The 13330-nt window shown below is 42.5% G+C and overlaps 1 protein-coding gene across 4 annotated transcripts in view; it reads right to left on the bottom strand.

Moving 5' to 3' along the window:
- The window catches only part of LOC143282859 (uncharacterized), a 67864-nt gene that overhangs the window by 16451 nt on the left and 38083 nt on the right, over nucleotides 1-13330 (bottom strand). For all 4 annotated transcript variants that reach the window (XM_076588713.1, XM_076588714.1, XM_076588711.1 and 1 more), the window contains 6 exons: nucleotides 8745-10481; nucleotides 8173-8328; nucleotides 7543-7704; nucleotides 4572-6875; nucleotides 1391-1663; nucleotides 126-269 (listed from right to left, as the gene is read on the bottom strand). In XM_076588713.1, coding sequence (XP_076444828.1) covers nucleotides 126-269; nucleotides 1391-1663; nucleotides 4572-6875; nucleotides 7543-7704; nucleotides 8173-8328; nucleotides 8745-10481 — 4776 coding nt within the window. The remainder of the gene's footprint in view (nucleotides 1-125; nucleotides 270-1390; nucleotides 1664-4571; nucleotides 6876-7542; nucleotides 7705-8172; nucleotides 8329-8744; nucleotides 10482-13330) is intronic.

Raw genomic sequence — 13330 nt, 5'->3', positions numbered from 1 at the left:
AATAGTTGAAATCACACTCTTTCTTTCTCTCTCTCTCTCTCTCTCACACACACACACACACACACACACAAAAAGGTACTGAGAAAACACAGAAAGACACCGAAAGCAACGGAACAAGTTCTTACTTCTGCTTCTAAGCTTTGCCTGGCTTCATTTTCCTCCACAGCCGCCACCTGCTTCTGCCCACTCAGCTCTTCCCTCAAACGATCCACCTCCCTCTGCAGCCTTTCAGCCAGTGACCGCTGCTCTTCCGCCTCCTGGCGTATCTCCTGCAGGTGAACCATGTTATTTATAATAACATGACATGTCACTGGTTTTACTTTTATATACATATATATATATATATATGTATGTGTGTGTGTGTGTGTGTGTGTGCATGTGTATGTGTGTGTGATGCTGAAAGTATGTCAAATAATATATATATATATATATATATATATATATATATATATATATATATACTTTACTTTATACAAAGGTGATTTGTAACATCTTAATAAACTTATCTTTAACTCACTCCGGACGATGGAACGCTGTATCATTCCTGACGTAAGGTAGTGTTTTGGTAGTGTTCCGAACGCTATAGTGGTTTCGACAATGAACATTTTTTCCACGTTTTCCTCATGGGGTAGCATAACAACTGCAGCTACACCGGGCACTGCGAATGTGTCAAGGGTCGAATGGAAAGTTTCTTCATGAGATTTCATAACAGCGAGCCAGTGAGTTCAGGACCCCACACGACAAGTTAATCTACATATGTATCGCAAATGATGTCGCAGGCGATACAAGTGGAAATTTTTGGAGCAAACTAGATCACAACAGTGGATTTTACTGCTGCTGAAGTGACTGAAATGCTTCCAACTGAAGGTTTCGACATCGACGAGGATGATGAAGACGCTGAATAAAGTATCTGCAGTGAAGAAAGCTACCAGCAAAAAGTTACTGATAGTGACTCAGCTTCTGAGAGCAGTGAAGAGGGAGGTGGGTGGGAAGTGTCAGTGGGTTAAGTACAGTGAGTTTCATTCAATTACTTTGTTTTGTATTTTTTGTGATTTTTTTTTTTCCTAACCCTAACAAATGGGTCGTCTGTTGGGAAAAGCAAGGGAGATAACTATTCGTTCAGAGTGAGTTAAACCTTTCAGACGAAATGTATTTCAAATGCTGAAAGTTTGGTATAAATGTCATCTTTGATGTCATTTTTATTGATTTATCTTCTCTTTTTTTTCTTTTTCGGGTGCTTGTAATTTTTTTTTAGTGCAGTTTTCACAATGAATTAACTGACAGTGAGGTGCCAGACCAAGTGTATATCACAGCCAAAACAAACAACATGCCACCCATGATCCCCAAGAGTGCACGCCATAAATTACCAGATGGCCACAGCATCCCTTACCCTCATGGACTGAGCGGCAGCAGTGGCTGCTTCCTTCAAGGTGCTGTTCTCGTGGATCATCTTCCCATTGTGTGTCTCCAGGTCGCGCAGGCGAGAGTGCAGCGAGTGCAGCTGTTCCTCCACACCTCGCCGTGCCTCGTGCATGCGGTGCTCGGCATGGTGGTTCGCTTCGTCCAGGGCCAGCTGCAGCTTTTCGTTCTTCTCTTTGAACGACTTCAGCTTGATCAGCATCTTCTCACACTTCACTTCGCTCACTTGAAGCTGGCTCCGTACCTGGAACAAAAACAATGGCTGGTTGTTTTGTTCGTTTGTGTACAAAAAATCATCAGATCTGATTAAACTCTGTTTGAACACTGTGATCATGACATAAAAAGACCAATTTACATGTTTAATGATTATTAAACAATTCATTACAGACATTGCTTTTTCAAATATTAAAATAGCAACTGAAATGTTATCAGAGTTTATCACTTTCACTCATGAGCAAAATTTTATTAAAAGTGATGTCTAGACAATCTTACTGACATTATGATCTACATTCTGCCTCGTTTGGTTTTTCTATCTTTTGCAGATGCTGTGGAAATGGAAATGTTAGACATGACAACATACATGCACACTGACAACCAAAACAAAGTTAAGACATGGAACTAGAAAATCTGTTAAATTTCTATGGCTGTTTAGGACAAATCTGAAAACAATGTTTAGAATAGCCAAACAAGCTGTGACTTATACTGCCAGAGTTCACTCAAATATATGCAATATACATATTTATCTATAGTTTACATTGTATCACATACTATTTCTAGCTATCTCACAAGACAACATCACAGCAGACCTGAAACCATCCCAGAAAAAAGAACTCACAAATACAGTATCAATTATCCGTCAATCTGAAAAATAGTCAATCCCTGGGATAGAAAACTGGAAACAAATCTTCATTGTACAAGTAACCTGTATGCTGAAGGCAAAAGTGCTGGGTAGCAGAAAAGAGGAAAGGACAGAAGGCACAATGAAACACAACACGGCGGCACAAGGCAGCCCTTTTAGTTTTGGCGCGAAGCGGAGGGGAGAGGGATGAACAGCGAGCGAGCGCGAAACGTTGGAAAGGTGATAGCCTGGACAGACAGGCAGGCAGTATATGGGGCAGCGCTCTGGCGCACCACTAACTTCGCGCTATTCTTTGCGGAGCGCATGTTACACGGGCAGTGTGTACAGCTGTGAACAGCTTCGCTGCTGCTGATAAACTGTCAGAAACAGGGTTATGTGCTTTTAAAAAATAATACTCTATGTCAGAATGCAACAAGAAGGGCGCTATGGGTGTGAATGGATGTGTGATTTTCTGACAAATTTAACGATACCAAACATGAGCAGGTTTAATTTCCTACAGGCAGTGTACAAGCGGTCCAAAACTTAGCGAGCACACGAACATTCTGTTCGAACTGAGGAACACACACGGAACGTAGTTCAATTTCAACTCCGTGTTGTGTGTGTACATCGTTTTACTTGGAGATAAAACTTGTATCATGATATACATGCATGTCTCCACGATACAACTGGAAGGAAAATATAGCCGATACATTACCTAGAGGTGGCAGACCGCCCCGGAATTAGTATCAGTATTTAACGATCAGCTCCACTGAGAACTGCTGCCAGCCACTTAAGTTTCACACTTCTCTCAACATCACGGGAAGAGAGACGGACAGGCAGACATATATATGCAGGGACAGACATACTGAGAAACAGAGGAACGTGTACGGAGAGAGAAAGGGGAGAGGCACAGAGAGAGAGGGAGAGAGACAGACGCAGAGAGAGAGAGAGAGAGAGAGAGAGAGAGAGACGCACACAGAGAGGGGGGGAGAGATTTTTGCCGACTAGATGTTTTGCGTGTCAGTATGTGTGCCTTTGCTTGCGACATGCATTTGGTCAGTCTAAAAGATACACCTTGACGATACCATGCTTTTAGTAAACGATCACAATGTAACGTACTGACATGCATTTGTAAGTTCTAAATAATAAAATCCATTCCTACCTGAACTTATAAATCCGTATGAACTCCTTGTTTGTAGTTGGTAATCCACTCAGTTGAAGTGTGACACTGACTAAACTCAAACATTTTTTTTCTTTTCTTGTTTTTTCCTTACAATGTGTGTGTGCGGGAGGGAGGGATTCAGGGTGGAGAAAAGAACAGGGCTGAAAATTTCTTTATTCTTTACTTTTTGATTTGTGCCGTGATTCTCCTGCTTGGGGTACGACTTGCTGAAGCATGGGGGAGACAATAGTCATGTGCTCTTGCATGATGACACGCAGTTTGTCATCTTGTGACTGCATCCCTAATACTTTCTTTTGAGTGAATTGACGACTGCGTGTGTTGCCTCCCCCCCTTGTTAATTTTTTTGTAGCACTTGATACAAATGCATGTGGGATGTTTGCCCTCTTCATCATTCGAAACATCTAGACCGAAAAAACGAAACAGTTCAGAAGAATACTTGGCACAAAGTCTTGCATTCAACCCCTTATCTTTATCTCTTCTGAGAACCCGCTCACCACACACACGACACATATAATCCAAACATCTCAAGTGTTCACTGAAGGTGTGTTGCCCAGTCCGCAATGCTGCCACTACCGCACCAGATTCCATTTTTGTCGGCACTCACACACACACACTTAGGTCAAATAACTGGATGTAACACAAACACTCGGACATTGTCTGGTAAATCACACAACACACTTAAAGTTCACATTCACTGGAATCATGTACACAAAAATGACAGCAAACAAAAACCGGTGTGCAGGAATATGATGAAATGAAAATCACTTAAACAATACACCTTTCTCTGCTGGAAACATAGGCACAAAGAGCGCGGCGCGCGCTCCCCTCCCCCCCCCCCTCCCATCCCAGAGGAATCTAGGTCAGCAGCCGTGCTCCTGACCGCTCACTGAACTCTGAAACTAAATAGCTCTGCTGGAAGTTAAGCGGCACAGCCGTGACAAAACAATAATAACAAAACTTTCTTTAAAAAACCTAACAAATAAGAAAGAAACGGGGCAATGGGAAAGGAATTTTCCAGAATGCAGTGATATCATTCAAACAGTAAAAATGTCCAAGCATCATGATGTGGGACTTCACATAACTACTGTCAGTAAGGCTGACACAGTGTAACCACCTCCCCCCCACCCCTACCTTGTCATGCTCTTCCTGCAGGGACTGATGCTGCTGTCTCAGCTCCTGCAGCTCTCTGCTCACTCGCTCCAGTCCTGCAGATGGGGAAGCCGCTCCAGAAGGGGGTGCTGCTGATGTCATCTGCAGACTCTGGCGTGTGACGGCCACCTCCTCCACCTCCACCTGTGACCCCCAGTCCCAGGCATCCTCATCCTTTGTGGGGTGGACTTCCCTGGCAGGGGGAGAAAGGGACTGCAGCTGCTCCAGCTGAGCCTTGACAGAGGTGTTCGCCTGTAGGCTCTTGTTCAGGTCCTCCTGCAGGCGATGTCTCTCCTCGTGCGACTCCTGCTCCCTGAACTGAGCATCAGCGATGATCTTTTCCAGCCCCTCAATCTCGCCCCGCAGGGAGTCATTGTCCACCTCCAGCTGTTCTTTCTGCTGGCTCAGCTGATCGAGCTGCTGAAGAACCTGGGACAGACGGCTGTTGGTGGCCTCTTGGCCTGACTGCAAGGCAGACAGTTCTTTATCCTTGTGGGCAATCACATCCTGCTGTTGCTGACATTCTACAGACAGCTGGTCATAGCTCTGTTTTGTCTGCTGCAGCTGGCTGTCCAGTGAAGCCTTGTCATTCTCGACTGTTGAAAGCAATGCTTCCAAGTCTTCTTTCTCTTTCAGTACTTTCTCCTGAGACAGCTTGATTTGGTCCAGTTCCACAGATTGTCCCTGTGATAACTGCATGCTTTCTGTTGCTGCATGAAGCTGGTCCTTGAGGGTCTGTATCTCCTGCTGACTGGCTGATAACTGAGCAGACAGGGCCTCTGTTTCAGCTGCTGCTTGCGATGACCCTTTCAAAGCCTCCAGTTCTGATGTCAAAGCAGCTTTGACTGTGTTCAGTTGCTGGATGTCACTCTGTGCGTCAGCCAGTTCACCTGACAGTGACATGATCTGCTCCTGGAAAGTTTCTCTGGCTTCCTCTAGTTTTGCTGTTGCTTCTTCTTGCTGACTAACAACTGTGGCCAACTGCTCCTTCTGTTCCTCATTCCTGCTCTTCTCTAGCTCCAGTTCAGTGTTCAGATGTTCCTTCTGTTTTTCCAGTTCACTGATTTGAGTTTCCAGGTCCTGAGCACGCTCATTGTAGTCATCTGTGACAGCTTCAAGATCAGACTTTGTCAATGCAATGACATCCTGCAGGCTAGACAGACTGGACTGAAGACCCACAATCTCGTCATTCCGTTCAGCCAGTTTTTCTCTCAGAGTATCAATCTCAGTCAGCATCTGCTCCAGCTCTGAATCACGAGTGCTCAGAGTTCCTTGAAGCGATTCCATCGTCTCTATCATGGAGGACATTTGTGACTGAAGGGAATCTTTACTTTCTATCGTTTCCAGGTGTGTGCTACGCATGTCTTCCACCATCAGCTGAAGCTGTTGAACCCGCTGAGTTTTCTCTTCAACCGAGTATCTCAAAGCTTCCATCTCTGAAACGTTTTCATGTTGTGAGGATTCACTCTCCTCCCTCAGGGTCTGCAGCTGCTGCTGATGGCCCTCCACAGCTTGCTGGAGAGAGTCCCTCTCCTCCGTAAGCTGCTGCAGCTGGTGTTTCAGGTTTTCAACAACTGAATCCTGTTCAGTTGAAAAACCCTGGACACGACCTTGCAGGTCCTCAACAAGCTGCTGCAGGGAAGACTTCTCTTTGCAGGCAGCTTCAGCCTCCTGGTGAGCTTCTGCCAACTGCTGCTGGGTGGTGCTGTGGTCTTCCCGAGTCTGGACCAGATCTTGCTCCATTGTGGAGATTTGTTGTTGGAACTTGACACACTTTTCTTGTGCCTCTGCTAGCTGAAGCTGCAGGGAACTTGCCAGTTCTCTGGATCTGTCACATTCCTCTCCAGTTTGGACAACCTGCTGCTGAAGTTCCTGCACAGATTTATCCGACACCTGCTGGAGTTCAGCTATCTGTTGGCGAAGGACAATCACTTCCATTTGAGATTTCTCTGAATGCTGAAGACTCAGCTCAGCCTGCTCCTCCAGTTGTGTGACCTTGGCCTTGGCTCTGTCCCCAGACTGCACGTTCTCAGTCAACTGCTGCACTTGCTCCTGCAGGCGCTCACAGTACTCTGCATAGGTTTGAAGCTGCTTCTGTAGCTCTTGCATGTCAGGTGACGGTGTGGACGAGTCCCCAGAGCTGTCTCCTGGCACTGCCTGCCCCTGGTGTCTGTCCTCTTCTCTGGGTGCACTGTCAGGGACGTCTGTGGCAGACACAGTGACGGCACCCTGCTGCTGGGACAGCTGCTGCTCCAGACCCTCCTTCTCTTTGCGCACCTCTTCCAGCTGCACAAAAACAACTGCATGACACTACCCAACATACACAAGCATCTCATGTGTGAAATTCTGAAATCAGTATTTATGTTATATCAATGAACAGTCATTAACTATTTTGCATGTTCAGACAGTTTATAGATTAGCATGTAAATCATCATCCTGCATTTAAACTTCAAAGTGATTCCAATGTTGGGGTGGTCTGGACCAGCATTATCAGGCAGGATCATTAAACCTGTATAATGTTTGTATTAAAACAGAAATAAATGAGTTCTTGAAGAAAATAAACTCCCAGTCCCACATGCAGACAAAGACATGCATAAAAAAAACAACTGTAAGCATCTGAATGAGTCCTGTCATGAATACAACTTGAGACAATGAGTTAACCTTGGACAGTCGTTTAGCTGAATTATTTTTGGGAAGAAGCAGACATCAATCATCAGAATTGTGAAATTGGTTTTCAAAACAAATATTTTACATACTTACATTTTATATGGGCATCAATGTAAGCATAAATGGCATAGCACACACAATACTTATGGATCTCACAAACACACTCTCTTATGCACTCAACTAGTAAACTCTCTAGCCCCATCAAATCCTCCCCACATATTCAGACTCAACTTTTACAACAGGTTAAGAACACTCAAGACATTGGATGCAAGAATAATGGCCATACCTGAGTGTTTGCTTGCTGAAGCTGGAACTTCAGTTTCTTGACAGTGGCCAAAGCTTTCTTCAAAGTCAGCTCTTTGTCAGCAATGAACTTCTCCCTTGCCACAAGGCTTTCTTCTCTCTCGGCCACCTGAGTTTTCAAGGCTTGTAGTTCCTCCTCCATAGACTGCTCACAAACACACACACATGGTCATGGTGCAGGTTCATGTCATACTTCTATGCTTATCCACCTAAACAAGTATTTTTAACAACACACACACAGACACACACACACACTGTGAACTGGCACACATATACATATATATGCAAACACACACACACAAGCATACACATACACATGTTAACTATATGCAAACACACACACACACAAGCATATGCATACACATGTTAACTAAATCCCACAAACATGAAACACCTGCACACATTTGTACAGCCACACTCACACCCAGGTCACACGGTCCACACACACACACCCATCCACCCAACTTCACCTTTAATCACATGCTTAACAAGTGACTGCGCAGGTCAATAAAAATAATACTCAAGACTCTTTACTGACTTCAAAACAGATTTTGGTGAGCACATGGGGAATCAAAAGTGACATCCATCAGCAGCCACTAGAGGAATCTGGTACCTTGTCAGCAAGTGCGCTCGATGAAGTAAGGTCCAACTTGGACTGTTCAGACTCCTCACTCAGCTGCTCCAGTCGCTCCTCCATTTCCTGCATTGTGCCCACCAAAGACTCCATCTTCTCCTCCTTGTCCTGCAGTTTGTGTTCAAGATCCTTCACCTGAATGCACACACAGACACACACACACACACATGAAAACGCGTGTGCGCACACACACACACACACTTTAGTTATAAATACATGCACATGTGTGCTACACATATTGCAGCACTGACCACACACATACACAAATATAACTAAATATCTATTACTCACACACATATATACACACAGTTAAGAAAGAACAGAGTGAAAGAATTAGACTGACAGGGGGAAAACAAGGATCACACACACATTCAGATACTGAGCTTATTCTACACATACACACACACTCTCTCTCTCTCTCTGTCTCTCAGATATTAAGCTTAATCTATTTTATCTTAACACAATCCAAAACAGTGCTTGTTACCAATCAAGACTCACACATAAACCTTCGACAGTTACGCTACCACTACTGGACAGAACAGGTGACTTACCTTGGCCTGGGCAACTTCCAGCTGAGAGTGCACATCCACCAACTGGTCAGCCTTCTGTAACAGCTGCTTGTTCATGGCTTCCAGCACCTGTTCAACATCCCCACCACCACTATCACCACCACCAACACCATCACCACCACCACTTGCAGCTTCTGCAGAGGACAGCTGCTCTTTGAGCTCTACCACTTGCTGCTCGACTTCCGACAGACGCAGAGTTGTGGTCTCTTTTTCAGCCTGAGCTGTGGTCAGCTGCTGAATCAGAGATGACTCTTTTTCCTGGAGCTCAGTTTGTACCGCAGACAAGGAGGCGCTGACTTGGCTCAGCTCTGACTGCAGGTTGTTCACTTCTTCTTCTCTGTGATGAACAGCAGACTGGGATTCAGAAAGTTTTGCAGTGAGGTCTTTAATCTGTTCCTCCAATTCTATGGTCTTGTGTTTTTCTTCAAAGCTGTGGGAGGCCACGTCAGCTTCATGCTGCGACCGGAGAGCTTGGAGGTCAGCCTGCTGCGAAGCAAACTCAGACTGTAATCTTCCTAATTCTTCCTGCTGCTTAAAAAGAAGGGACTGTGATTCGGACAACTTTTCTGTAAGATCCTTGGTGGTTGCTTCAAGATCTCCAGCCCTCTGAGTCTCTGCTGCTAGCTGTGACTGGAGTGCTTCCCTCTCTGTTTGCTGTGTGACAGCATCAGCCTGTGAGTTAGTGAACTGATCAGACAGGTCCCTCAGGGCTTGCTCCAACTCCCTCACTCTATCAGTTTGCCCAGTAGCTTCCTGGTGAAGCTCATCAGCTTTAGTCTGGGCGTCAAACTTCTCTTGCTTAGCAGAAGTAAGCTGGTCCTGGAGAGAAAGCAGCTGTGTCTGGAGACCATCCCTCTCTGCTGTCACATGTGTGAGCTGATCCTGAACATCTTGTGAGCCAGCCTGCAGTGCCTGCAGCTGGTCTTGTAATGACTGATGTTGTTGCTGCACCCCCAACAACTGACTCTGGATGGAAGATTTGTCTTCAAGAGCAGCCTGAAGCTGTTGGCTCAGCTCTCCCTCAGACTGCTCTGATACAGATCTGAGGTGAGCCAGCATTTCGTTTGCAGCCGAGAGTTCCTGCTCAAGCTTCTGGCCTCTGTTGTCTGCTTCTGCCTTCCCCATTAGTACCTCAGTCAGCTTACCTCCAAGTTCTTCCAGTTGCTGGTTCAGTGTGGTGAACTCATTCTGCATTGCTTCTTTCTCTGTCAACACCTCAGAATACTTGCCGCTGACCTCTTCCACTTGATGGATCAGTTTTGACTGCTCTTTTTCAAAATCTTCTTTTTCTGACAACACCTTTGAATAGTTTCTATCAAGTTCTTCTAACTCCTCTCTGGTCTTAGATGCACCTGCTTCCACCTCAGCTTTTTCCTTTAGCACCTGTGAATACCTAGTGCCCAAATCAGACAGCTGGCTGTCCAGTGTTTCCAGCTGACTCTCCACCTGTGTTTTCACATCCAATGCTTCTGACAGCTTCGCCTCCAAGTCAGCTTGCTGAGCCATGTGAACATCACTGGAGGATTGTTGGTCTGACAAAGCAGCAGACAGCTTGGATTCCAACTGTGCAATCTGGCTGGCTTGCTCGGCTGCCACCTCCTCTGCTTTATCCTTCTGCTCCTGAAGGACGTCCAGCTGACCCTGAAGATCTTCTGCTGTTTTGCCATACTGCAGGAGCTGTTGGCTGTAGGTGTCTATGGTCTTGCTCAGCTCTGCCACCTGGGTAGAGAGTTACGGACAGACTGAAGATAAATATCTCATTACCATCATATAATCACAACCGAAACATGGGAACAAAATGAAACAGTAACAGAAAAGGCAGAAGAGTGTTTACGTATTTTTATTCAGATAAAGCCAAATGATAATCAAATGAGCCAATCCAATCCATTTGAGAAAAAAACAACAACAACCCAAAATAACTAAGGAACTGCACACACAAAAAAAGGATATCTGAATATTTACAAGTTATCTCCAATAACCAATAACTAAATAAAAGACTGATAAATCAAAGAAACCGAGGAAAACACAAAAAAGGGACAGATATTTAAAAGTTAACCCCAATACCAAATATATAAATAACAAGAAAGATCAAATAAAGAAATGACTAGAACAGATGTGTAATGAAATTACAATACATCAGAACAATTTAAAATGCACATCCAGTTGCAGTCTTTTTCAATCAGTAGTTGTAAATATGAATACTGTATTTTATACTGTTAAAACCAATGGAATGAAATCTTCATATCTGCAAGTATCCATTGAGTGATGCAATCATAAAAAAATAAACAAATTATATCCACAACTTTGTCTCTAAAATATTAATATCAAACAACTTCATTAGTATTCTATCTCTTAAACAGAAATCAAAATGCAAAAAACAAAACCAAACCCAAATAGCTAATATTCTATTTCCTAAGTAATTATCAGATGTTAAGTTCAGCAATTATATTTCACAAATGTACTCTCTTCAGAATATCTGAACAGATAAATACACTCAATAAAAAAAATCATGAAGACTGACTGAAGTGCTAGTATTAAATGTATTAAGTAAGGTATTTTCATTCCAAGAGGTCTTGGATTACTGAATAAAACCTGCACTGCTCTACATTGTACAAGCTTCTACAATAAGAGACCTGACTGGCGACAAAATTTGATATAAAAAAAAAAAATAATAATAAGAAGAAAATAACAACCTATTAATCATTCTATAGATTAAAACACAATTTTCCCAAGCCAATTAAAAATTACAAGCAAATAAATAAATAAAAACAACAGCACATTTTACAATAAACATGTCATCAACTTATGACATAAAAAAAAATATCCTAAATTTATATTCAAATAATCCATCAAGCTGGAATCCCCCACCCCCCACCCCCGCAATTTTCTGAATTTAATAAAATAAACCTTAAATCAAAATTTTTTTTAACCAGGACTACTAAAGATGAAGCCAGCATTTACAGCACCTACATTTCAAGCAATTTTCCATGAAAGAAAAGGAAAAAAAGAGTGCAACCATTCACCCACAGATTATATGCATGTATACTTTTGACAGCTGTTTAACAGACCTCAGTCGAAACTGTTTCATGTAAACACAATAATGGTTTTGGCACTGGAATTGAGACTGAGCAAAAAATTATCTTGGGGTTGGGTGGGGAGGTTGGAGAGGGGTAGGACAAGTGATGAGGGGGGAATCATTATGACTGTTGCTGCTTTTTAAAGCTCTCCAAGTTATACAGAATGAAAATAATCATAATTTCACCATTCTCTTTCCTTGTTTCTGATTTCATTTCTTTCTTCTTCTTTTTTCTTTTGGCTGATGCATGTCTTTTTGTTAACCATAAGCAACATATTAAAGGAAAAAAAAAAACTTTTGTTGTTTGTTTTGACTTAAATTGCCACACAGCCCATATGGCTTGTTAAATATCAGCCATACAAAATTTCAACAAGGCTTCTGAAAACAATAAACCTTTTTGAAACATCAAAATTTTTTAACTGTCAACTACAAATGCAATGGAAAATATCTACAAGTTCTGCATAACAACAGTCATGCAAATCAAATAATACAAGCATGCCAGCATGCTATTGCTAGATACATTTTATTCCTTTGAAAAGTTTTGAAATTGCCACATGCTATGATCAGATTGGCCTTATTCAAATCCAATTTACCTTATTCAAATTCACATAATTCTATTTATTCATAACAAGATCAGAGCAGCAAGATCAACTGTATACAGAGGGAAAAAGAAACATAAAAAGATAAACTGAAATCTGTTAGACGAAAACACACACACACACACAAAGTTTTGACCTCTCTCACACCCACCCTTTCCCTGTTAAAAAAACACACACAAGGGGTTGGAGGGGAGTGTACAAGTCATATGACACAAGAGACCTGAAGTTTATTAAAACTAATAAAGCAGAACTTTACCTGTGTCATCTTTCTAACTCTCCTTCATACCTGTCCATACCTGTCATCCACATATTCAGTTATTTTTCCCCTTCAGACTGTCAAGCCTTGCAAACACTTGGGTCTTTTGTGACCTTGAACCAAGGTCAAGGTCAAATTAGTGAATGGATCATTTCTTGTTGATTTTAGTATTCTGCAAATAGTGCAGCAAACAAAGTGAAAAAAGCTCCATGGAAGTGAAAGAAATTGCTGTTTATGCTTCCCAATGTGACTGAGACTCTAACCTTTTGTCAAGATCAATTCTAAAAGGTCTCCACTTTAAAACCTATTGGAAATAATCCTGTTTGCAATGCTTTACCAAATCCTTATTATTATTTTTGTTTGTTTTTGTTTTGACATATGCGTGCTATGATCAACTGATTATTTTCAATTGATATCCACACACACACACACACATGTACCTCACTTTGATGTATACATTACATATGCAAGCATACATTTAAATAGATAGGACACAGTACCCTCTATTACAACCTTTTTGAACTGGAAAAATAAAAATGGCAAAACACAAAGCTCCCAAGAAAGATATGTATGTAATAAAAATGTTCAAGCAAATATGTGATTGATTGAATACTGTGCATTAGTTAAATGGGTACTA

Source organism: Babylonia areolata, chromosome 6, assembly GCF_041734735.1.
Source record: "Babylonia areolata isolate BAREFJ2019XMU chromosome 6, ASM4173473v1, whole genome shotgun sequence".
NCBI classification, from domain to species: Eukaryota; Metazoa; Mollusca; class Gastropoda; order Neogastropoda; family Buccinidae; genus Babylonia; species Babylonia areolata.
Note: the sequence above shows the minus strand (reverse complement) of the source record. Positions and strands in the feature narration are given on the sequence as shown.